This window comes from Trachemys scripta, chromosome 8 (genome assembly GCF_013100865.1).
Source record: "Trachemys scripta elegans isolate TJP31775 chromosome 8, CAS_Tse_1.0, whole genome shotgun sequence".
Classification (NCBI taxonomy): Eukaryota; Metazoa; Chordata; order Testudines; family Emydidae; genus Trachemys; species Trachemys scripta.
Genome location: NC_048305.1, coordinates 41,358,145 through 41,381,725, shown reverse-complemented (window position 1 = coordinate 41,381,725; position 23,581 = coordinate 41,358,145). Strand labels below are relative to the sequence as shown.

General features: G+C 53.2%; 1 protein-coding gene across 1 annotated transcript in view; it reads left to right on the top strand.

The window, feature by feature from the left end:
- Positions 1 to 23,581, top strand: part of DDR2 (discoidin domain receptor tyrosine kinase 2) — a 124,691-nt gene that overhangs the window by 71,798 nt on the left and 29,312 nt on the right. The window contains exons 10-12 of the mRNA XM_034779025.1: positions 7,882 to 8,012; positions 8,665 to 8,875; positions 10,555 to 10,778. Of these exons, the coding sequence (XP_034634916.1) occupies positions 7,882 to 8,012; positions 8,665 to 8,875; positions 10,555 to 10,778 (566 nt within the window). The remainder of the gene's footprint in view (positions 1 to 7,881; positions 8,013 to 8,664; positions 8,876 to 10,554; positions 10,779 to 23,581) is intronic.

Here is a 23,581-nt window from a genome sequence, read left to right as displayed (position 1 = left end):
TGCAGGCATCCTGAAACAATAGCTTGGAGAGGTGTGAACTGCCCTAGTCACTTCAATGGGGTTTTAACACAACATCGTTTACTTTTTCATGGCTGATCATTTCATCAGAACCATCCAGCTAATGTGCTTGTTTCACAATGACAAATTGTTTAAACCTCCAGCTAGAGCTGATTGGAAATTTTCCAAAGGGCTCATTTTTCTATCAGAACTTTTCAATTTTGAGGAAATTTCATTTAGAAAAATAATGTTTAGAAAATTTTCAACATTTTAATTTCAAAATGAATTATTTAAAATGTTTATAATACATGATATTATATATTATATCATATTAATTAAAATAGGAAATACCAATTACCAAAAAATTACAAAAACAATAGCCATTTTATAATATAAATTATATCACACATTGTGAGAGAGCAAAGGTGGGTGAGGTAATATCTGTTATTGGACCAACTTCTGAAGAGCCTACTGTTCGGTCTAGGCCAAGTAAGATCTAAGTTGGTCCAATTAAAAGATCATCTTCTTCAAGTGATGGTCTCTGTATGTATTCCAAACGTGGGTGCACATGTGCTCCATGCACTGGAATTGGAAGGTTTTCTTAGCAGTGTTTGTTGACCCTCATGTGCATTGTGCGTCCCCTCATGCTCACAGTTGAGGGTATAATAAGCCATGTGGGTTGATGCCTCTCCAGTTCCGTCTTACCGCTGCATGGCTTGAGTCGGAAACCCTGTTCCTTTGCACTCTTAGCTTGCTAAGAGAGTGATCTACTTTCCATTCCTGTATATAGTTGTACATAGCTGTATTTAGTGTTCCATAGCTATTGTTCTTCACAGATAATTGTTAGTGTAGATTCCCCCCACACACACACCCCATTTGGGGAACCCCCCCACTTGGGGACTATGCCTGGATTCCAGGCTTGAAGAACTGTGCCTCTTGCCCGTGCTCATTTTCTGTGAGCAATGAGCACCAGCGTTGCCTGTACTGCCTCAGCAAGAAGGCCCACCTCACGGCCCGCTGTTAGATTTGTAAGTCGTTCCCACCCTGAACACAGGAGGCTTGAGAGCTTTGCCTCCGGAAGTTCTCAATGGATGTAGTCATGCACCCGAGGGCACACTTGTATCTGGAACCACTGGTATAGAGACCATCACTGGCGGTGAGCTCCCCTCTGAGCACCTCCCAGGCCCTGGATCTGTCAGTACCAAAGGCGATGGACAAGCCCCGCCATGAGGGTAAAAAGCATGGACACAGGCACAAGAGCAGATCCCCGGCCCTGACCACTAATAAGCGCAGCTTTTCCTCCCCAGGCCGGGTTGGGTGAGAGGTCGCATGTGGATCCCACCAGACCAGCACCCAAGCTGCCCCATGTTGAGTACAAGGCAAAACACAAACGGGATCCAGCGATACCCTCACTGGCACGTGCACCGCCCGTCCTGTCAGTGGATCGACCAACACCGCTGACAATGCCTGGGCCCTCGGGCATGCCCAGAGGGACGTCATGCACTCCTGGGTTCTTGGAGCCTCTCCTCTCGATGGAGGAGCTGCTCCTCCCGTATCCACATTCTCCACCCCTTTCCAGACCTCCAATCACCACCGTACTCCCCTCTCTGGTGGATGAGTCTTTGTTGCTGCTACTGGAGAAGCACATTGTAACGATGCAGCCTCTGGCAGGACACTACTGAGAGTATCAATTCAGGACAAATAGCATAGAGCAGGGCAGTTATAGCCCAAGACGGGGTGTCCTTTGCACACCAAACCAGCCAAACAGAGAGGACTTCGGTTTTACCCCACTAGCTAACCAGAAGTCATACTAGCAATTCCGTCAGACACGCCAGTTTCCCCGTATCACCACCAGCACCACTCCTTATGGGGATGAATGGTTATGAAAACCAATACACCAGTAAAAGAAAAAAAAGGTTCTCCCAATCCCAAAAGACCAAGCCCCAGGCCCAGGTCAATATACCAGTCAGATCTTACCCACAAATCATGCTGTTGCCAATCCTTTAGAATTTAAAATCTAAAGGTTTATTCATAAAAAGAATGAAATATATATGAGAGTTAAAACTGGCTACATGGAATCAATTACATACAGTAATGGCAAAGTTCTTGGTTCAGGCTTGTAGCAGTGATGGAATAAACTGCAGGTTCAAATCAAGTCTCGAGTACATCCACAGCTTGGATGGGTCATTCAGTCCTTTGTTCAGAGCTTCAGTTTGTAGCAAAGTTCCTCCAGAGGTAAGAAGCAGGATTGAAGACAAAATGGAGATGATGCAGCTGCCTTTTATAGTCCTTTTGCCATGTGGCTTGTGCGTCCTTTGTTCCAAACACAAGCTACCCAGCACATGGCATGGAAAAACCTTAGAGTTCTGTCCATAGACATGTCCCTGCCTGCCTTGCTGAGTGACAAGGTGTATCTGCCTTCTCTCAATGGGTCAGTTGTATAGCTGATGGTCCTTAATGGGCCATCAAGCACGCTAGGCAGTGCTGATGCCAAATTGCCTGGGGTGTCACCCAGAAGCATAGCACAAGTTTGAAATACAGACAGTATAGAGCCAATACTTATAACTTTAAATACAAAATGATACATGCATTCAGATAGCACAATCATAACCAGCAAATCATAACCTTGTCATAGACCAGGGGTCTCAAACATGTGGCCTTATTTTCTGCGACCCGCGAGCTCATCACAGCCCCCCAGCCTCCCCGCCCTCCCCAGCGTTTACCTAGAGCGGCTCTGGCCCGGCGCGCACCGGAGGCAGGGCAGACTCCCTGCCTGCCTGCCCTACCCCCGCGCTGCTCCGGAAAGCGGAAAGAATCTGGGGGAGGAGAGGCGCAGGGGTGTGTGTTGATGTTGCATCAGGCACCGCCCCCAGCAGCTCCCATTGGCTGTGGTTCCCCGTTCCCGGCCAATGGGAGATGCTGGGGGCAGTGCCTGAAGCAACAGCAACACACACCCCTGCGCCCCTCCTTCCCCAGGTTCCGTTGGCTTCCCGGAGCAGCGTGGGGGCAGGGCAGGCAGGCAGGGAGACTGCCCGGCCCCCGGTGCGCACTGGGCTAGAGCCCGCCCCCCGAACCCTTCCTGCAGTCGAACCCCCTGCCCTGAGCCCCTTGCCGCACCCCTGTACCCTGACCCCCCTGCTGCACCCCAACCCCCTTCCCTGAGCTGCCTGCCGCACCCTGCACCCGACCCCCTGCCCATAACCCCCGCCGCGCCCCGCACCCCTCCCGCACCCCTCCTGCACCCCACACCCCAACCCACTGCCCTGAGCCCCCTGCGGCACTCCTCCTGCACCCTGACCCCCTGCCGCACCCCTCATCCCTCCTGCACCCCACACTCCAACTCCCTGCCCTGAGCCCCTGCCACACCCCACACTCCTCCTGCACCCCCTGGCGGCAGGGAGGGGGTGGAGTTGGGGTGAGGATTTTGGGGATGGGGTTGGAATGGGGGCAGGGAAGGGGTGGGAGGAGGTGGGGTAGGGGCAGGGCCTCATGGAAGGACTGGAGTGGGGGCAGGGCTGAGGGCGGCGGGGGAGGTGTCAGTAATGCAGCCATCGGGCCAATGTACTAGTCCTCATGTGGCCCTCGTGGTCATTTGAGTTTGAGACCCCTGTCATAGACACCTTACTTCAGGGCCGTCTGGGGGGGGCAAGTGGGGCAATTTGCCCCAGGACCCGGGCCCCGCAGGGTGTTGCGGATTGTGGGGGAGTTAGGGCCCTGCACCCCTCTTCCCGAGATTCACTGCGACTCTCAACCAGCCAGTAAAGCAGAAGGTTTATTTAAGGACAGGAACACAGTCTCAAGCAGAGCGTGTAGGTACGACCAGACCCCCTCAATTAGGTCCCTCTGGGAGGTTCAGGGAGCTTAGACCCCAGCTTGGGGTTCCCTGCGTTGCACCACCCAGCCCCAACCGAAACTAAACTCCCAGCCCCTCCCGCTGCTCCTCTCCTTTGTTCAGTCTCCCGGGCAGAAGGTGTTAATTCTCCCCACCCCCGTTCCTGGCTCAGGTTACAGCTCAGGTAGCTTCCTTCAAGGGAAGTCCCACATCCCCACTGCAACCCCCCTGCAACATTCCCAGGTCAAATCTGCCCTGCTCCCTGCTCCGTCACACAGGGGCCCTGCGATCCCTGGCCCGGCGGCGGGCCGGGTCTTTGGCGGCATTTATTTCAGCGGCGGGGGGCCCTTCAGTCACTCCGGGTCTTCGGTGGCATTTCGGCGGTGGGTCGTTCAGTGCTGCTGAAGACGCGGAGCAACTGAAGGGCCTCCCGCCACCAAAATGCCGCCAAAGACCCAGACCGCCGCCGGGTGAGTACAAGCACCGCAGACAGGGCTGGAATCGGGCCCTGCAACGTCCCGAAGGAGCTGCCGCCGAAGTCCCGCCACTGTCTTCGGCGGCAGCTCAATCGCTGCCGCGGAGGAACGTTCCTCCGCCGCAGTGCCGCCAAAGGCACCGGTAGCCGATTGAGCTGCCGCCAAAGTCCCGGCACTGTCGTTGTCGGCAGCTCAATCGTTGCCGCTGTCTTCGGCAGCATTTCGGCAGAGGGTCCTTCCTCCGCGGCAGCGATTGAGCTGCCCCTGGAGACAGTGGCGGGACTTCGGCGGCAGCTCCTTCGAATTGGGCCCCGCGGTGCCTAAAGCCGGCCCTGGCCGCAGCTCCCCCGCTTTGCCCCAGGCCCCCTGAAGCCTCTAGGCAGCCCTGCCTTACTTGACCTCCTTTGTACAGGATTTGGTGCCACTATAGGACCTTGATTGCAACAATGATCTATATGGTCTCAGTTCATATTAATAACGTCACACACGTCCCATTGCTGCGTCACAGGCCTCCAGTACCCATGGTCCCCCCTGTTGCCCAAGCCATCTTTGGAGTCCGAGGGCCTTTCAGAGTCAGAAACCTCTTTCTCGCCTATACCCCATCGGAGCCCAGAATCGCGACCCAGACTGCCATACCCCCCGGCGTATGATCCCACTGTGGAGGCCTGGTACTGTTAGACATGACACCCACCTATGCCCAGGGACCCTTTGTTTTGGCCATACTGGGCGCCCTGGAATCTTTACTGAGGATGCCAGGCACTGTTAGTGGCCTTTTATAAACCATTCCCATTCGCCCTACGGCTCCATCTGTTTATGAGGAGGAGGAAGATGTGGAACCGATATTGCTGGTCCCCACTGCTTCCTCATTGAATAAGGCGCTTATTTCTTCCTTGCTCTCCCGGGTGGATGACCACCAATTCCAGGACTTGCCCAGAGGATGGAGGAGATCCAGGACATGCAACATGAGCTCTTGCACATTCTCCAACCCCAGGGGCCCTCTCAGGCAGGGCCAGCTTTAGGCCGATTCCCCCGAATCGGGCCCTGCGCCTAAGAGGGCCGGGCGGAGTGCTGCAAGCCCATGGCCCCGCTCTTCCTGCCGGAGCGTGGCAAGCCCCACGGCCCCGCTCCCCCGGCCAGAGCCCAGAAACCCTGCGGCCCCGCTCCCCCGGCCAGAGCCCAGAAACCCTGCGGCCCCGCTTCCCTGGCTGGAGCCCAGCAACCCCGCTTCCCCGGCTGGAGCGCTGCAAGCCCCGCGGCACCTCTCCCCCGGCCAGAGCACGACAATCTGAAGTGCCGCCGAACACTCGGAGCACTGCCTGGTGAGTACAAGCTCCACGAATCGGGCCCCGCACTTACTAAAGCCGTCCCTGCTCTCAGGCAGCTCTCCCCATCAATGAGGCTATTCTGCAAGCAGCAAGGACAGCATGGTATACTCCTGTCTCCTGTACCCCCACACCGAAGAGAGCAGAGAGGCGGTATTTCGTCCCTTTCCCATCTCTCCATGAAGGTGATGTTCCTAGAGGCCATTTCCTCAGCTAGATGAGTCAGCGAACTGGTGGCCACGATGGCTAACTGTCCCCCTTACACTGTATTCCAGAAGGATAAAGTGTCCTTACGGCTCCACCCTAAGTTCCTTCCAAAGGTGGTGGTGGAGTTCCACCTCAGTCAGGCCATCCACCTCCCTGTCTTCTGTCCCAAACCACTCACTCCCATGTGGACAGGATCCTGCACTCCCTCGACATGCACCATGCAGTAGCATTCTACCTCCACAGGACTTTCGCCTTTCACGCATCGATGAAACTGTTTGTGGCCATTGCTGACCAGTCCAAGGGCCAAGCCCTTGTCTCCAAGGAATCTCCAAATGGGTCTCCAGGTGTATCCGCAAATGCTGCACGCTATCCAACGTACAGCCGCTTGATAGAGTTACAATGCACTCTATGTGAGCGCAAGCAGCCACGTCAACCTGCCTAGAGGATGTCTCATGGCAAGACGTCTGTCGTAGCAACATGGTGCTCTGTACACACATTCACATCCCACTGTGCCATCACTCAAAGGGCGTCTGAGGATACTGCAGTGGGCCGCACTGTACTACAGGTTGCATTTCTTCTCTTCCTCCCACACACTTCCACACTGATCACTACTCCCCCACGGTTGGAATACACATAAGGACTATTGCTCAAAGAAGAGGAGGTTACTTACCTGTAATTGGAGGTTCTTTGGGATGTGTGGTCACCATTTGTATTCCAATACCCGCCCTCCATCTCCTCTGCTGTGGACTGGACTACTCAGAAGTAATAGGGTCACTGGAGGGGCCTCGACATGCATGGTCTCTTAGACCCTCGGCTGCGAGCACATAGGGACACATGATGAATGTGCGGGTCAATGGACACTGATAAGAAAAGCTTCTGGCTCTGGTGCATGGCGTGCATGCGCACCCACATTTGGAATACAGCTAGGGACCACACATCTCGAAGAACCTCCAGTTACATGTAGGTAACCTCCTCTTATCTTATCCCTTTGTCTCTCTCATTTCTGGGATTAACACAGCCACAACAATATTGCAAATGACCTATTATGACATGGCATCATAATAGTCAAAATATTTTCAACTTTTCTATTCTTTATATATAACCTCATTTCAACTTCTGTTTATAATACAATTTTTTTTTTTTTTGGAGATGTCAAATTTTCCTGCAGAATAGAAGTTCTGGGTTTCAACCCATTCTGCTTCCAGCTCCAGCGCTGCAGTTATATGTTGTTAATGTAGAATTCAGTGGCACGTTGAACAATAAAGATGTGGGAACAGTCTGAAGCAATGAATGTAATATCAATAAGAATAGCACAGAGGATAATGGCACAGTCAGTGCAGTTATTTCCATAGTCAGTTCATTAAATGCCTCCCTTTTTGTTAAAATGAAGTTTCCACAGACTTTCTAGTCTGTTATGTCAGTATGTTGCAGAGTCCAGGGTTGTGGCTGCAAAATGAGGAGCAGTGTGTATCCTGGGCTTTGACTGTGTGAGAGAGTCACATGAGTGTGGTGATGGGGAGTCTCGAATTATTAGTTACAGTCTCACAATCCTGGGTGTCCCAGGCTCCATGGCTGCAGAAGGGATGAGCAGCACTAGTGCAGCAGGGGCCAGCACAGAAGTGCCTCCCGGAGGGCAGGACTGTCTCTGACCCTATGCACCCCTGCACTCACATCCCCAGTCAATGTACAGGGCAGAGAGCAGGCTCTGCCCAGCTGTGCCTCTTCTTGCACAGAGGGGTGGAAAATGGACAGAGCATTGACCGTAACCCCCAAGGTGCTGGCCAGCAGAGTTGTGCTGCTGGTGTCTGCTCCTGGCAAGGATAGGTTGGCAAACAGGGAACCAGGGATGGAGTGAAGTGCAGACTGCTTTGGGGTGGGGCAGTTATGCACTGCTTCTGGCTCATCTAGCCCCGCTGTAGGGGTGGTGAGCCTGGAAGTACCAGCCGAGTAGACTTGCCAGTGACTGAGATCTATGTTTCCAATGAGAACCCAAGTTAAATCCAGCCTCCCAATGTGACCACTCCTGCTCTCTCCCGCCTGCTGACAGATCCAACCCTCAAAGTGGATGACAGCAACACACGCATCCTGATTGGCTGCCTGGTTGCAATCATCTTCATCCTGGTGGCCATCATTGTCATCATCCTGTGGAGGCAGTTCTGGCAGAAGATGCTGGAGAAGGTGAGCAGATCCTGGAGGCTTCTTTGTAAGGGTTCTGCCAGCACTAGGTTCATTCCTGCAGCTGCATGTCAGCCCCTCTGGTGATGTCAGCACAGCCCTGACAGTAATGGAGTTTGTTCAGGGTGAGGCCCAGCTGGGGATGTGCACCACTTGCATCCCCCCTGAAGCTCACAGGCGAGCGCATGGACCTGCTTGTGGAGACTGATTTCATCTAGCCACTGAGGGTGCGTCTACACTGGAATAAAAGACTCGTGACATGGCCACAGCTGGCCCGGGTCAGCTGACTCAGGCTTGCAGGGCACGGGCTGCATGGCTGTAAAATTGTTGTGTAACCATTCAGGCTTGGGCTGGAGCCTGGGCTCTGGGAGCCTCCCTACTCGTGGGGTCCCCCAGCAGCTCCCTCACCCTTGCCGCCTCCCCCCACTTCTCCTCCCCCGGATTCAGGGGACTGTTTCCCAACTGCCCCTGGATTCGGCAGCCCTGCATGGTTCACAGGACGGTTGTGTTTCAGGCACAGTCTGCCAAACAGGACCTTTTGGCCCACATGATTTGTCTTGCTGTTTTGGTCCACTGGGCCTGTCTGTTTGTCGAGAGTGGGGAATGTCCTTTGCTGGGTCCCTGTACTTTCTCCTTCTGCATCCCCACCTCTTAGGCTTCTCGTCGGATGCTGGATGACGAAATGACCGTCAGCCTCTCCCTGCCTAGCGAATCCAGCATGTTCAACCACAACCACTCCTCCTCATCCAGCGAGCAGGAGTCCAACTCCACCTATGACCGCATCTTCCCCCTGGGCCCAGACTACCAGGAGCCCTCGCGGTTGATCCGCAAACTGCCAGAGTTTGCCCCAGGAGATGAAGAGGCAGGTGAGGATTAACAAGCAAGTTCTGCAGCTAAAACAGCTTTGTTTGAGCAAACAATGAGCAGCAGAGTGCTCCTGCAATGCCCTGCTATGCCTGCCCATGATGCCAGCTCCGGAGGCATCCAGTTGGGGGTAGTAGTGGCATTCAGTCTCACTACATCCTTGATCTGCCAGCAAGGAGCATGTGCTCACACTGACACTTGTGGTGGAATCATTTTTAGGGTCATGTGTATAGCTGGGCACAAACAAAAAAGTTCCCTTGCGGAAAATTTTGATTTTTTTTTTTCTGTGCAAACTCAAAAATTGAAAAAAGCAACAGAGGGTCCTGTGGCACCTTTAAGACTAACAGAAGGTTAGTTAGTCTTAAAGGTGCCACAGGACCCTCTGTTGCTTTTTACAGATTCAGACTAACACGGCTACCCCTCTGATACTCAAAAATTGAAAAATTTCAGCCAAAACATTTTGACTTGAAAATGCTGCTGTAGTGCCTCATGGGATTTATAGTTCAGGTGCCTCCTCTATAGGCTGGGCTTTTTGGTTGGATTACATCAACAGTTTAGACAGAAACATTTCAGCCAGGACTAGTCATGCATCCACTGGGAAATGGAGTGAGACCATTTCACATCATACGGGAATTGCATCACATGACAGCCATCCCAGTGGGAGTGACTTTAGACCAATACCAACCTGGGGTAAATTTGAACCATCAGCCTAGAGGTCCCAGGCCCCTATCCCAGTCCTAGGCCTCATCTCTCTGAGCCATGTTAAGATGGGCTGTGTATTTTATTTGATTACAAAATTTCAATTTGCCCTTGCCATGTGCAGTGTGGTGTTAGTCAAATAAGTCTCAGCACATAGTTTTTGGTCCCTTAAGTCTGTGACTAAGACAATTCAAACTGCAAGTATTTCAACTTAATATGGAATTTGATATTTGTGCTGTGTTGGTTATTTACCTATTTATCAAAGATCTGGAAAAGTGAAGTGGCAAAATGTGCAGATAATAAAATTATTTAATAGTAATACATAGCTCATAGCTTTCCATCTGGAGACCTCAAAGCAGTTTACCAAGCAGTTCAATATCATTCATTATCTTCATTTTACACTTGGGGAAACTGAGGCACAGAGGAGGGCAGTGACTCTCCCAAGATCACCCAGCAGCAGAGCCAAGCATAGAACATGTTTTCTATATCACAGTCCTGTCTGCTAGTCCACTCTGCCTCTTTTCAGATTAGTCAGGACTAGAGGAGAAACTTCCCAGGGATTTAACCAGGCTGGGGGAATGGGCAGCATGATGTCAGATTGAAATTTAATATTGACAAATGCAAAGTCAGTCGCATGGGAATGAACAATTAGAACTGCTCCAGCTGTGGCTTTGAAGAGTTTGATGATGCATTCTGAGCAGGGAGCATACATTCTGGATGAGGATGCTACTGGCTTCCCCTCTCTCCCCTTGTGTCACCTACGGCACCAATCCTAACTGGGCCTGGAAACTTGGAGTGAAGTTTCAGGGAGCTGAGAAGACTGTATAGGTCTCAGACCCCTTTAAGCTCTCCCAAAGCCTGGTCTCTTCTCCCCTGGCATCTGGGAAAGCAGATGGCCCAGGGCATTTTCTATGTGACTTGAGTGAGCTCCAGGGGAATAGTGCTGAGCAGCTGAGGAGTTCTCCTGCTCTTTTCTTCCCAGGCTGCAGTGGAGTCATCAAACCCGTCCAGTCAAGTGGCCCCGAGGGAGTCCCCCATTATGCAGAGGCTGACATTGTGAATCTGCAAGGTGTGACAGGCAGCAACACCTACTCTGTGCCTGCCATCACTATGGACCTGCTCTCGGGCAAGGATGTGGCTGTGGAAGAGTTCCCTAGGAAACTGCTAACCTTCAAGGAGAAGCTTGGAGAAGGCCAGTTTGGGGAGGTGAGTGTCTTGTCATGGGCTCTTACGTTCTCTCCAGATCCTGTCTGCTCCCTTGTGCTGTTGTTAGGATGGACCAGAGTCCCGCTGGAACACTGCCAATGACAACAGAGTTCTTAAACCACCAGAGAAAAATACACCCTGGTGCTGAAGGAGATGAAGGGATCTCTGGTGAGTCACCTGCTGTATGCAGCTAGCCTGCACCAGAACCACTTTGGAATGCGGTGGGGTTGTTTCTTGAAAGCTAAGCTGGATGAGCCTCGGTCGGTACCTCAGATGGGAGATCTCCAGGGCCCAGCTACATGCTGCAGGAAGTGATGTGTTGTTATTCAGAAGGTGGTATTGGCAGAGATGAAAGTAAGCATTCTCTCCCTCTCTGACTCCTCCTTCTGGCTCCAGCAATATTGAGGGTGCGGGGGCCCAGCTCCACGAATGTTCGGGGCCGGGTCTTCCCCCTGGTCCCCCCTGTTGCTCCCCCTGCGCCTCCCCTGAGTGTGGGCTGGCCCCCCTTTGCTGCCCCCGTGCACCTCCCTTCCGTGTAGGGTGACCAGATCACTGACATGAAATATCGGGACACGGGGGGGGGGGGGGGGAGAACAGAGAAAAAAAAACCAACAACAAAAAAGGTTAAAAAAAAAAAAAAAAGCCGTTTTGCAGGTGCCGGGGGAATTAGCAGGCCCCGGGCACATGTGGCACATCCTGCCGCCCCGCAGGGAAGGGGCTGCTGGAGCGCAGCCAAGTGGGAGAGGCGCAGGGCTCCGGACCCCGGCAGCGGCGGGGGAGAGCGGCTCAGGACCGTGCGAGTGGCCACCTAAAGTTTATTGGCTGGGGGGGACCTCGGCCGGCTCCTCACCCTGCCCTGTAGGGGGGTAGCATCCCCGCCCCGCGCCAGCATGTTTCGCCGGCCGCCGCAGGCCAGGTAAGGAGCCGAGTCTCCCCTCCCCCCTCGTCCTGGCTCCTCAGCTGAGCGGCATTCCTACTCCCTCCCAGGCTTGCAGCTGTAATGCCGGCGCAAGCCTGGAGGGGAGGGGGTGATGGCCGACTTCCAGTTCCTGGAGCTGGAAGCACCAGGCGGGCAGGCAAGGGGCTGCTCCCAGGAGGGAGACGGGGGGGAGCCAGGACGGGTGGGGAGGGGAGGACTCGTCTCCTTACCACCCCCCTACAGGGGCGAGGACCGGCTGGGGTCCACCCCGAGCCGATAAACTTTACATGGCCACTCGAGCGGCCCCGAGCCACTCTCCCCCGCCGCTGCCGGGGTCCAAAGCCCCGGAGCCCTCTATCTCCCTCCTGGGGGAGCAGCCCCCTTGCCCGCCCGGTGCCTGTACTCACCAGCTCCAGGAACTGGAAGCCGACCACCACCCCCTCCTTCCCAGGCTTGCCGCCATTACAGTGGCAAGCCTGGGAGGGAGGAGGAATGCCAAGTGCTTGGGGAAGAGGCGGGGCCAGGGTGGGGATTTGGGGAGGGAGCCAATGGGGATGGAGGGGGCGGAGTCGGGGTGGGGGTAGAGCGAGAGCCCTTCCAGGAGGGCAAAATTGCTTGTTTGTCCAGTGTCCGGACTGCACGTCGATCGGGACGCAGGACAAACAAGCAAATATCGGCACAGTCCCGATAAAATCGGGATGTCTGGTCACCCTATTTCCGTGTCTCTCCCCTGAAGCTCCATGCTGCCTGCCTGCATTAACTGCCACTGCAGGGTCCTAGTGCCCCCTCCACAACTGCCAGGGCAGGCTGCCCTTCCCCCTCAGACCCTTTCATTTTCCGGTGGGACCCTCCACCAGTACAGCCGCCCCACCTGCCCGCAGTCACCATTCTTGCCCCACGCTGGGCAAGGGGCAGCCCCATCCCCCACCCCCAGTGAGGCTACAGTGAGGGGCAGCAGCAGGGGAGGAGGCGCACATATGATGGCAGTCCCCCCGGCATGGCACCCACCACAGGGGAAGCGAGGGAGATTCCTGGACCTGAGAGGGGCCCTAGGAGCACGTGCAGTGACAGTGGGGGGTGATTGTGCTGCCGGGGGGGAGAAGGAGGTCCCTACCCCAGAGCTCGCTGCTGCTGGCAGTGAGAGGGCTGGGGGGAGTCCTCCTCTCTGGCTCCAGTCCCAGGGCAGCCTGCCTGCACCCCAAACTCATCCCCAGCCCTGCTCCACCCCAGAGCCCACACCCCCAGCCAGAGCCCTCATCCCCCTGCACCCCAACCCTCTGTCCTAGCCCTGAGCCTCTCCAATACCACAAACCCCTCATCTCCAGCCCCAGCCAGACCCCTGATTCCCATGCACCCTAACCCTCTGCCTCAGCCCTGAGTCCCCTCCCACACCCCAAACCCCTCATCTCCAGCCACACCCCAAATCCACCCCCAGCCTCACCCCTGCACCCCCTCCCTCTGCATTCCCTCCCATCCCCAGACTCCCTCCCAGAGCCTTCACCCTGCACCCCTCCTGCACCCCAGTCTCCTGCCCCAGCCCAGGGCCTGCACCCCAGACCTCCTCCCCCACCCAAACTCCCTCCCAGAGCCTTGGGCAGGTGGGGGGTGGAGTTGGGGGGGGGCAGAGTTTGGGCCCACCACCAAAATTTCTACAAACCTGCCACCCCTGCCGGCAAGAGCTGGTGCGCCATACCGGGGTGGAGCGGCTTCCTGAGGCAGCAATTTAAGGGCTGGAGCCCAGGGCCCTTTAAATTGCCGCCAGAGCCCCGCTGCCAGAGCCCTGGGGTAGCAGCGGCGGGGCTCGGGTGGTGATTTAAAGGGCCCAGGGCTCCTGCACCGCTACCGCCCCGGGTCCTTTAAATCCGCCGCTGGAGCCCCACTGCCGCTACCCCAGGGCTCCGGGGACAATTTAAAGGGCCCGGGCCCTTTAAATAGCCCCCGGAGCTGCCGGAGCCCTGGGGTAGCGGTGGCAGGGCTCTGGTGGCTATTGAAAGGGTTCAGGGCTCCCGCTGCCTCTACCACCCTGGGCCCTTTAAATAGCCACTGGAGACCTGCCGCTGCTACCTCAGGGCTCCAGCAGCAGGGTTCCGGAGACGATTTAAAGGGCCCTGGAGGATAGCGGCAGCCGGAGCCCCGGGCCCTGTTGCTGGAGCCCCCGGGCTCTGTCGGCAATTTAAAGGGCCCGCAGCTCCGCTGCGGTAGCAGCAGCTAGAGCCCCAGGCCCTTTAAATCGCCCCCTTTAAATCACCCCCGAACCCCAGGGCTCCCAGACACCTCTGCAGCTTGGTGCTCTGGGGGTGATTTAAAGGGCTTGGGGCTCCCAGCTACTGCTACCACAGCCCTAGCCTGATTTAAAGGGCCTGGGGATTTAAAGGCCCTGCCTCTTCCGGTGGAGGCCACGCCCCTCCTCAGGACTCCGGAGTACCGGCAAGTCCTTTAAGTTACTTTCAACCTTGGGTATTGGTTCATGTAAGTCAGTGCTGAACAAATGCCCATGACTGTAAAATGTGCTGTCCAGTCATTTCCTAGGTGCAGGATAAAGAGGTGTCATCTTTACCTTCTAATTATATCCCCAAAGTTCATTGTTTGTACCATGAGTCCTGATAACCCCTGTAGCTTACTTTCCAGTGTGCTGCCTTCCTGCTGACGTCACATCCCTCCCTTCCCCCCAACTTGGTATGTCAATGACTTCCCATTGCATTAACCTACAATCCTTAACTTACATGTGCACCCACAGAGAGAGGTGAATAAACATTCTTTGTCTGGCAGAAAACTGTTAACTCTTCATGCCTTACATTGAGAGACCAAAGAAGTGTAGTTTATCCAAGAGAAAGTGAGGCAGTGACATGATCAGTCTATAAGTACTGAGATGGCGAAGAGATTTCTGACAGCAGACAGCACTTTAGTTTAACATAATGAGAACCCATGGCTCGAAGCAGAAGTTAGACAAATTCAAAGAAGAAATAAGACACATTGTAACAGTGAAAGGAATTAACCACTGGAACAACTTTCCAACAGTTGTGGTGGATTCTCCATTGCTGTGGCCCCCTGCCCAGAGGCTGGGAGGTACCCCTGACCGCGGGGCTAGGAGCTGGGGGCAGGGTTCCCCATGGCCTGCACCAACTGGGAACTGTGGGTCCCCCACCATCTGCTGGGGCTGGGATCTGTGGGGTCCCTGCTGGCGGCAGCAACTGGGGAACTCTGAGACTCCCCCGCTGCCCGCAGAGGCTGGGGTTGGTCTGGAGCTGGGGAGGTCCAGGGATCCCCCCCCACCCTGCAGGGCTGGGAGCTGGGTTGGCTCCCCTGCTGCTGCAGCAGCTGGACTGCTGAGAGGCCCCAATGTCACAGAGGTCACGGAAAGTCACGGAATCCGTGACTTCCACGACCTCCATAACATACTCCTAGCCTTAATTATATACCACCAAATCCAGAAGAGGAAGTGGATGAGTCATTTTACAAGCAGGTAACAAGATTAGCTAACACACATAAGCTAGTATGGGGATTTTAACTTCCTTGATATCTGTTGTAAGACTATTGTAGCAAAACATAGTACGTTCTGCAAATTCTTACTGTGTGTAGGGGACAGCTTTATGATTCAGAATGTTGAAGAAACAACTGGGAATCGTCCATTTTGAATCTGGTTTTGATGAACAGGGATGAATGAATTGCAAACATAAAAGTGGTTGGGAGGAAGTGATCACGATCGGATAGAATTCAAGATCCTATGGAAAGGAGAACATGAGAAAACAAGGACACTGCACTTCAAAAAAGTGGATTTCAGCTGACTCAGAGAAAAAGACCAATTAGGAAGAAAAGGAGTTGAAGGGGGCTGGCAATTCTTAAAAAATGTAATACTAGTGGCTCAACATCAAGCTATTCTGACACAGAGGAAAGATAAGAGCCACAGGAAGCCAATGTGGCTGCACAAGGCGTTTTTCAGCTATCTAAAAACCAAAAGGGATACATACAGGATATGGCAGGAGGGGCATGTCACCAAGGAAGTATACATAGGAATAGCATGAGCATGTAGGGACAAAATCAAGAAAGCCAAGGTGAAGAATGAGTTACAGCTGGCAAAAAAATGTTAGAGACAACAGGAAGAGGTTCTTCAAATATGTCAGACAATAAAGAAAGATCAGGGACAGTGTTGGTCCGCTGCTCAATGGAGAACTTGAGCTGATAAAAGAAGATGATAGGAAGGCAGAGCTGCTCAATGCCTAATTTGCTTCAGTTGTTTCTCAAAAAATAACATGTGACTGGATGACTAGCAAAGTTGCCATAGACCAGTGGTTCCCAAACTTTAACAACCTGTGAACCCCTTTCACTAAAATGTCAAGTCTCGTGAACCCCCTCCTAAAAATGAATATTTCCAGGGATTTTCTCTTTCACCTGAGTATAAATTATAAAAGCAGTGATCTTGGAAATCTAAAATTTGTTTTTATGACATGCTTATTACACACTATTATTAATTATTATTTATCATTACAGTATTTTTATTACATTATGAAAACGGCAACACTCTTCCAAGATCTCACTTTCGTAGCTTGTATCACTTTGTATAAGCCTGTTATAAGACAAGGCTCCTATGTTTCATCAAGGAGTATCAGATGTGAAAGAGCATGAACGTATTTAAGGAGCCAACTCAAAGAGTTTCTCCTACGCAAGCATTCAGGTCTTGAGCCGTCCAGGCAAACAATGCACGTTACAACAAAGCTTAAACTTGTTCTTCGTAATCAATTTAAATACAATACGAGCTGCCTATTTAATTTTAGAAACAACAAAAAATATCCATCTCCCTTTCCATTTCTTATGAGTCTTGAAGTTTAAATCTCCTCAGTGTGATACATATGTTTGCTTTGATCTGCTTAGCTCTTGGAAGTCCAGAGGCTTTGGGCTGCTGGCCCTTATGCTGCCCGGAGTCCCTAGGGACAGCTCTGTCCACCATTAGGGAATTTTTTCCCGAGAACCCCCTGTAACATTTAATGAACCCCCAGGGGTTCACGAACCCCAGTTTGGGAACCACTGCCATAGACAATAAAGGGGAAGGGATGCAGATCAAGATAAGTAAAGAACACGTCAGAGATCTTCTTACCAATTTGAATTCATTCAAATGAGCAGGGCCGGATGCTAATCACCCGAGGGTACTGAAGGAATTAGTTGAAGTCTCTGAGCCACTGGCAATAATATTTACAAACTCCTGGATAACAGGAGAGGTCCCGGAAGACTGGAGAAGGACTAACGTAGTGCCAGCCTTTAAAAAGGGGAAAAAAGACGTGCCAGGAAACTAGAGATGGGTCAGCCTGACCTCAATCCCTGGGAAACTACTAGAGCAATGTATGAAACATTCAGTTTGCAAATACCTGGAGGATGAAGGGGTGATCACTACCAGCCAGCAGGATTTACCAAGAACAAATAATGCCAAACCAGCTTATGTCCTCCTTTGACAGGGTAACTGATTTAGTGGATAGGGGGAATGCGGTGGACATAATATACCTGGACTTTAGCAAGGCTTTTGACACAGTCCCATGTGGAGAAATGCAGGTTCAACAGAACTACTATTAAGTGGATTCATAATTGGTTAAACAACCGCAAACAAAGAGTAACTATCAATGGAATGATGTCGGATTGGAGGGAGGTCTCAAGTGGGGTTCCCCAGGGATCGATTCTGGGCCCAGTGTTGTTTAACATCTTTATTAATGACCTGGATATAGGAATAGGGAGCATCCTGATCAAATTTGCAGATGACACAAAGCTGGGGGGGGAAGGATTGCCAATACACCTCTACCCCGATATAATGCTGTCCTCAGGAGCCAAGAACTCTTACCGCGTTATAGGTGAAACTGCGTTATATCGAACTTGCTTTGATCCGCCAGAGTGCGCAGCCCTGCTCCCCCGGAGCACTGCTTTACTGCGTTATATCCAAATTCGTGTTATATCGGGTTGCGTTATATCGGGGTAAAGGTGTACTTTGGAGGATAGAGCTAAAATTCAGAGGAATCTTGGTAAATTGGAGAACTGGGCTGTCGACAACAAAATGAAATTCAACAAAAACAAATGTAAGGTGATACACTTAAGGAAGAAAAATCAAATGCACAAATACAGAATGGGGGAAAGCTGGCTTGGCAGCAGCACTGCTGAGAAGGCTCTGGGAGTAGTGGTGGATCACAATCTCAACATGAGTCAGCAATGTGAAGCTGTTGCAAAAAAAGCAAATGCAATTTTAGATTGCGTTAACAGAGACGTAACATGCAAATCACGGGAGGTGACTGTATCGCTCTACATGATGCTGTTTAGGCCTCAGCTGGAGTACGGTGTCCAGTTTTGGTCACCAATATATAGAAAAGATGTAAAGCAACTGGAAAGGATCCAGAGGCAAGCAACAAAGATGATCAAAGGGATGGAATGCAAGCCATATGAGCAAAGGCTGAAGGAACTGGCTATGTTTAGTTTGGAAAAGAGGAGATTAAGGGGGGACATGACAGTAATTTTCAGATACTTGAAAGGCTGCCATAAAGATGGAGAAGAATTGTTCTCTTGCCACCGAGGGCAGGACAAGAGGCAATGGGTTCAAATTACAGCACAGCAGATTTAGATTCAGAGTGGTAGCCGTGTTAGTCTGAATCTGTAAAAAGCAACAGAGGGTTCTGTGGCATCTTTAAGACTAACAGAAGTATTGGGAGCATAAGCTTTCGTGGGTAAGAACCTCACTTGCCTTGCATCTGAAGAAGTGAGGTTCTTACCCACGAAAGCTTATGCACCCAATACTTCTGTTAGTCTTAAAGGTGCCACAGGACCCTCTGTTGCTTTTTACAGATTTAGATTAAATCTCAGGAAAAACTTCCTATCTATAAGAGCATCAGGAAAATGGAACAGACTGACAAGGGAGGTTGTGGAAGCTCTTTCACTGGAGGTTTTCAAAAGGAGGATGGACAGCCATCTGTCTTGAATGGTTTAGACCAGAGGTAGGCAACCTATGGCACCCATGCCATATGCGGCACGCAAGCTGATTTTCAGTGGCACTCACACTGCCCGGGTCCTGGCCACTGGTCGGGAGGGGCTCTGCATTTTAATTTAATTTTAAATGAAGCTTCTTAAACATTTTAAAAACCTTATTTATTTTACATACAACAATAGTTTAGTTATATATTATAGACTTATAGAAAGAGACCTTCTAAAAATGTTAAAATGTATTACTGGCAGGCGAAACCTTAAATTAGAGTGAATAAATGAAGACTCGGCACACCATTTCTGAAAGGTTGCTGACCCCTGGTTTAGACACAACAAATTCTGCATCGTGGCAGGGGGTTAAGAGATGATCCTTGCAGTCACTTCTAACCCTATGGTTCTAAGATCTATGAATCTATTACATTTTTTGCTTATATAAAATGTTGCTTTTAATTCCACATTTTTTGTGAAATTATCTAATTATACTCAATAGCAATAGCATGAATATTCAATTTCAAATATAAAAATGAGAATAGTGCTAAAGTTTCTTTGGGAAAAAAACAAAACGATGAAGTGAAATTCTAAATAGCTTCCTTTTCCATCAAAGCACTATTTTCCAACTGCATTTGCCAAAAATTATTTTCTCCACGGCTTCTGCCGAAGCATGATTTCCAGAGCAGATCAAAAAAGTTTCACTGGAACAGGTTTCTGTTGGAAAATGCAGTTCTTCTTCGAGTGCTTGCTCATATCCATTCCATTAGGTGTGTGCGCACCGCGTGCACGATCGTCGGAAGATTTTCTACCCTAGCAACACCGGCGGGTCGGCTGTGGAGCCCCCTAGAGTGGCGCCTTCATGGCGCTGAATATATACCCCAGCCGACCCGGCGCCCCCTCAGTTCCTTCTTACCGCCCCTGACGGTCGTTGGAACTGTGGAGCGCGGCATAGCTGTCCTCCACTCTCCCTAGCTTAGTTAGTTATTCGCAGTTGTAGTTATAGTTATAGTTCTAGTGTTTATAGTTAAATAGTTAAGTAGTTTTCAAGTTGTTCTAGTTGTTATAGTAGTCCAGGGGACTAAGGGGGTCGTCTCCCCCTTTCTCCCCCGGCCGCGGGCCCGGGCTCATGCCCAACGCTCCCGGCTTCAAGCAGTGCGCCTCCTGCGCTAAGCCTATGCCCACGAGCGACCCGCACGACTCCTGTCTGAAGTGCCTGGGAGAGTCCCATCAAACAGATAAGTGCAAGATCTGTAAGGCCTTCAGACCAAGGACCAAGAAAGAGCGGGACTTTCGGCTCCGGCAACTCCTGATGGAGGCGGCACTTAGTCCGGACACTCCCTCTACAAGCCAAGCCCCGGCACCTAGTGCCTCGGTGCGCAGTGCCCCGGCAGCACCGGCAATGCCGACCACGCGAGTGGTGTCGGACAAGCCTCCCCGGCACCGGACCTCGTCGGCACCGCAGCAAGTACCTCGACGCCGGTCGTTATCCCCGGGGCATAAAAAAGCCCATAAGACGGGGGCCTCCGTGCCGAAGACGCCGGCTCCCCCAGTGCCGGGGGTAGAGCCGAGTCCGCCGGTGGAGCACCGGAAACAGGTGCCTCCAGCACTGTCGACTCCGGCGCCGAGGCCGTTGAGTCTGGTGCAGATAGCGTCTCCACCGAGACCGGCGGTGATACAACTCCCGTCGACTCCAGAGACCTTCGCGGCGGCGAGAGACTTGATAGCTCTCACAGAGCCGGCACCGCCTCAACCACCGGCACCGACGGCACCGTTGACTCGCCCGGTCCAGTCAAGGGGGAAACCTGCCTTGATGCGCCCTCCATCGCAAGGGCTGGAACCTCGGCACCGGTCCAGGTCCCGAAGCAGGTCCCCACGCCGCTCGCAGTCCCGGCGCCGAATATCACCTCGGCACCGGTCGTACTCGCGGCCAAGATCTTCGTCGCGGCACCGCTCTACGTCTCGGCACCGCTATGATCGTCGGCACCGATCAACGTCGAGACGTAGTTCTCGGCACCGCTACGGTCGACGCTCGACGTCGAGAGGCCGCTCCCGGCACCGGGCATACTCCAGGTCCTCGTCGAGGTCCAGATCCGGCTCCCGGCACCGACGAGGTCATCGGCACCGATCGCGGTCCCGGCACCGTTCGCCGGCACCGCGTAGAGATAGATCATCTCCGGACCGGCACCGTGCGGCACCGCAGCCCACGGGAATCGTTTCGTCTCTCTCGGCACCGCCATGGCCATCAAGATCGGTGTCTCGCTCCTCGGAAGACCTGTCGAGATCGGCATACCCCCCTCAAGGGCAAGCCGAGGAACGGGACTTGGGCCATTGGCAGGAGATGACAGAGGACCACTCTCATGGCCCATCTCACTGGTCGTTTTGGACCCCGTGGGCGTACCACCAGGAGCAAGGGGCTCCAATACCCTCGACCTCTCGCTCGGGTCACTCAGTTAGAAGGGCCCCAGAGTCCACCATCTCTCGGCCTCCGCCAGGGGGCATGGAGGCTTCCGTGTCCACGCCACCCGACGCCATGGACCCAAGCACAGGTGATGCTCCGGCCCAGGAGCAGGGGGACCAGGACCCTCCCTTGGATCCTGTACCACCGGAGGCATCTTCCTCTTCCTCTCCGGATGAGGCAGTGGCGGGCACATCATGTACAGGTCCCCCTCCGATAGATCTTCGGGCTCACCAGGATCTCCTGCGTAGGATGGCCCGTAATATGGACCTGCAGGCGGAGGAGATAGTGGAGGTGCAGGACCCTATCGTGAACATCCTCGGAGCGGATGCCCCATCGAGGGTGGCGTTACCCCTGATCCGCACGATACAGGCCAATGCAGATACGATATGGCAAACTCCTGCCTCTATCCCACCCACAGCGAGAGGGGTGGAAAGGAAATACTTTGTCCCGTCTAAAGACTACGGGTACTTGTATACCCACCCCCAACCGTGTTCACTGGTGGTGGCATCAGTGAACGCAAGAGAGCGCCACGGTCAGCAGGCTGCAGCGCCTAAATCAAAGGAGGCTAAGCGACTCGATTTGTTTGGCCGTAAAGTTTACTCAGCCGGAGGGCTGCAACTTAGAGCGGCGAACCAGCAGGCGCTCCTGAGCCGCTACAACTTTAACTCCTGGAACTCTATGGGGAAGTTTAAGGAGTTGATTCCCCAAGAGTCCAGGGAGGAGTTTGGAGCCATGGTAGAGGAGGGTAAGAAGGTGGCTCGGACCTCCTTGCAGGCCTCCTTGGACATAGCGGACTCGGCTGCGAGGACCCTGGCTTCGGGTATCGCTATGCGGAGGATCTCCTGGCTTCAGGTTTCGGGTTTGCCTCCGGAGCTGCAGCAAACCCTACAGGATCTGCCCTTTGAGGGACATGGATTGTTCTCGGACAAGACGGACTCTCGCCTGCAGAGCCTCAAGGACTCGAGAACGATCATGCGCTCCCTGGGGATGCATGTTGCGGGCCCTCAGCGCAGACCATTTAGGCCGCAGCCTCAACGCTTCTCCCCCCCCCCCCCCCGCCTCGTCAGAGACAGGACTCGGCCCGGAGACGAGGGCGAGGTGGTAGAAGAAGGTGGACCGGCCCTCAACCCGGCCAGAACCAGGGGCCACCTAGACCACCTTCAGGCCCCAGGCAGAACTTTTGAAGGTGCGGTCGAGGACGGCGCCCCAGTCATCCCCCAGGATCCAGCCCCCTCCTTCCGGGATCGCCTCTCCCACTTCCACCGTGCTTGGTCCCTTATAACTTCGGACCGTTGGGTCCTCCGCACGGTGATGAGGGGATACGCTATCCACTTTTCTTCTATCCCCCCCTCCCACTCCCTTTCCCCGTCCCTCTTCAGGGACCCTTCTCACGAGCAACTTCTTATACAGGAGGTTTCTACGCTCCTGGCCATGGGGGCCATAGAGGAGGTTCCGATAGAGTTAAGGGGCAGGGGATTTTATTCCCGTTACTTCCTGATCCCCAAGTCCAAAGGAGGTCTACGGCCCATCTTGGACTTGCGCGGACTCAACAAATTCGTAGTAAAGTTGAAGTTCCGCATGGTCTCTTTGGGGGCCATTATCCCTTCCCTCGATCCTGGAGACTGGTTCGCCGCCCTCGACATGAAAGACGCATACTTTCACATCTCAATTTACCCACCTCACAGACGCTTCCTGCGATTCGTGGTAAACACGGTGCACTACCAATTTGCAGTCCTTCCCTTCGGCCTATCCTCGGCCCCAAGAGTGTTTACGAAATGTATGGCTGTCGTGGCAGCGTACCTTCGTCGACAAGGGATACAGGTGTTCCCGTACTTAGACGACTGGCTGGTACGCGGTCGCACCAAGGAGCAAGTTCAAGCTCACGTCCATATAATAGTGCATATATTCAACGAGTTGGGCATCCTACTCAACAAGGACAAATCCACTCTAGAACCTACCCAGAGAATAGAATTCATCGGCGCAGTTCTAGACTCCAGACGTGCACAAGCCATCCTGCCAGACAACCGCTTTGGCACCATCAAGAACCTCATTCAAGGGCTCAAGGCCTTCCCAACTACCACGGTGAGGTCGTGCCTCACCCTGCTGGGTCACATGGCTTCCTGCACGTACGTGACCAGGCATGCCAGACTTCGGCTTCGCCCACTTCAAACCTGGGTGTCATCAATATACCGCCCACATCGGGACAGCCTGAACATGGTGGTCACGGTCCCGAACTCGGTCCTGACCTCCCTCACCTGGTGGCTAGATCACAATGTGGTCTGCGAGGGGATGCCTTTTCACACCCCACAACCCTCTCTGCACCTGGTCACAGACGCTTCATCTCTGGGTTGGGGCGCCCATCTCAACGAACACCATACCCAGGGCCTGTGGACTGCACCCCAGTTAGCCCTGCATATCAATGTTCGGGAACTGATGGCGGTACGCCTGGCGTGCCAAGCATTTCTCAATCTCCTACGTGGCCGTTGT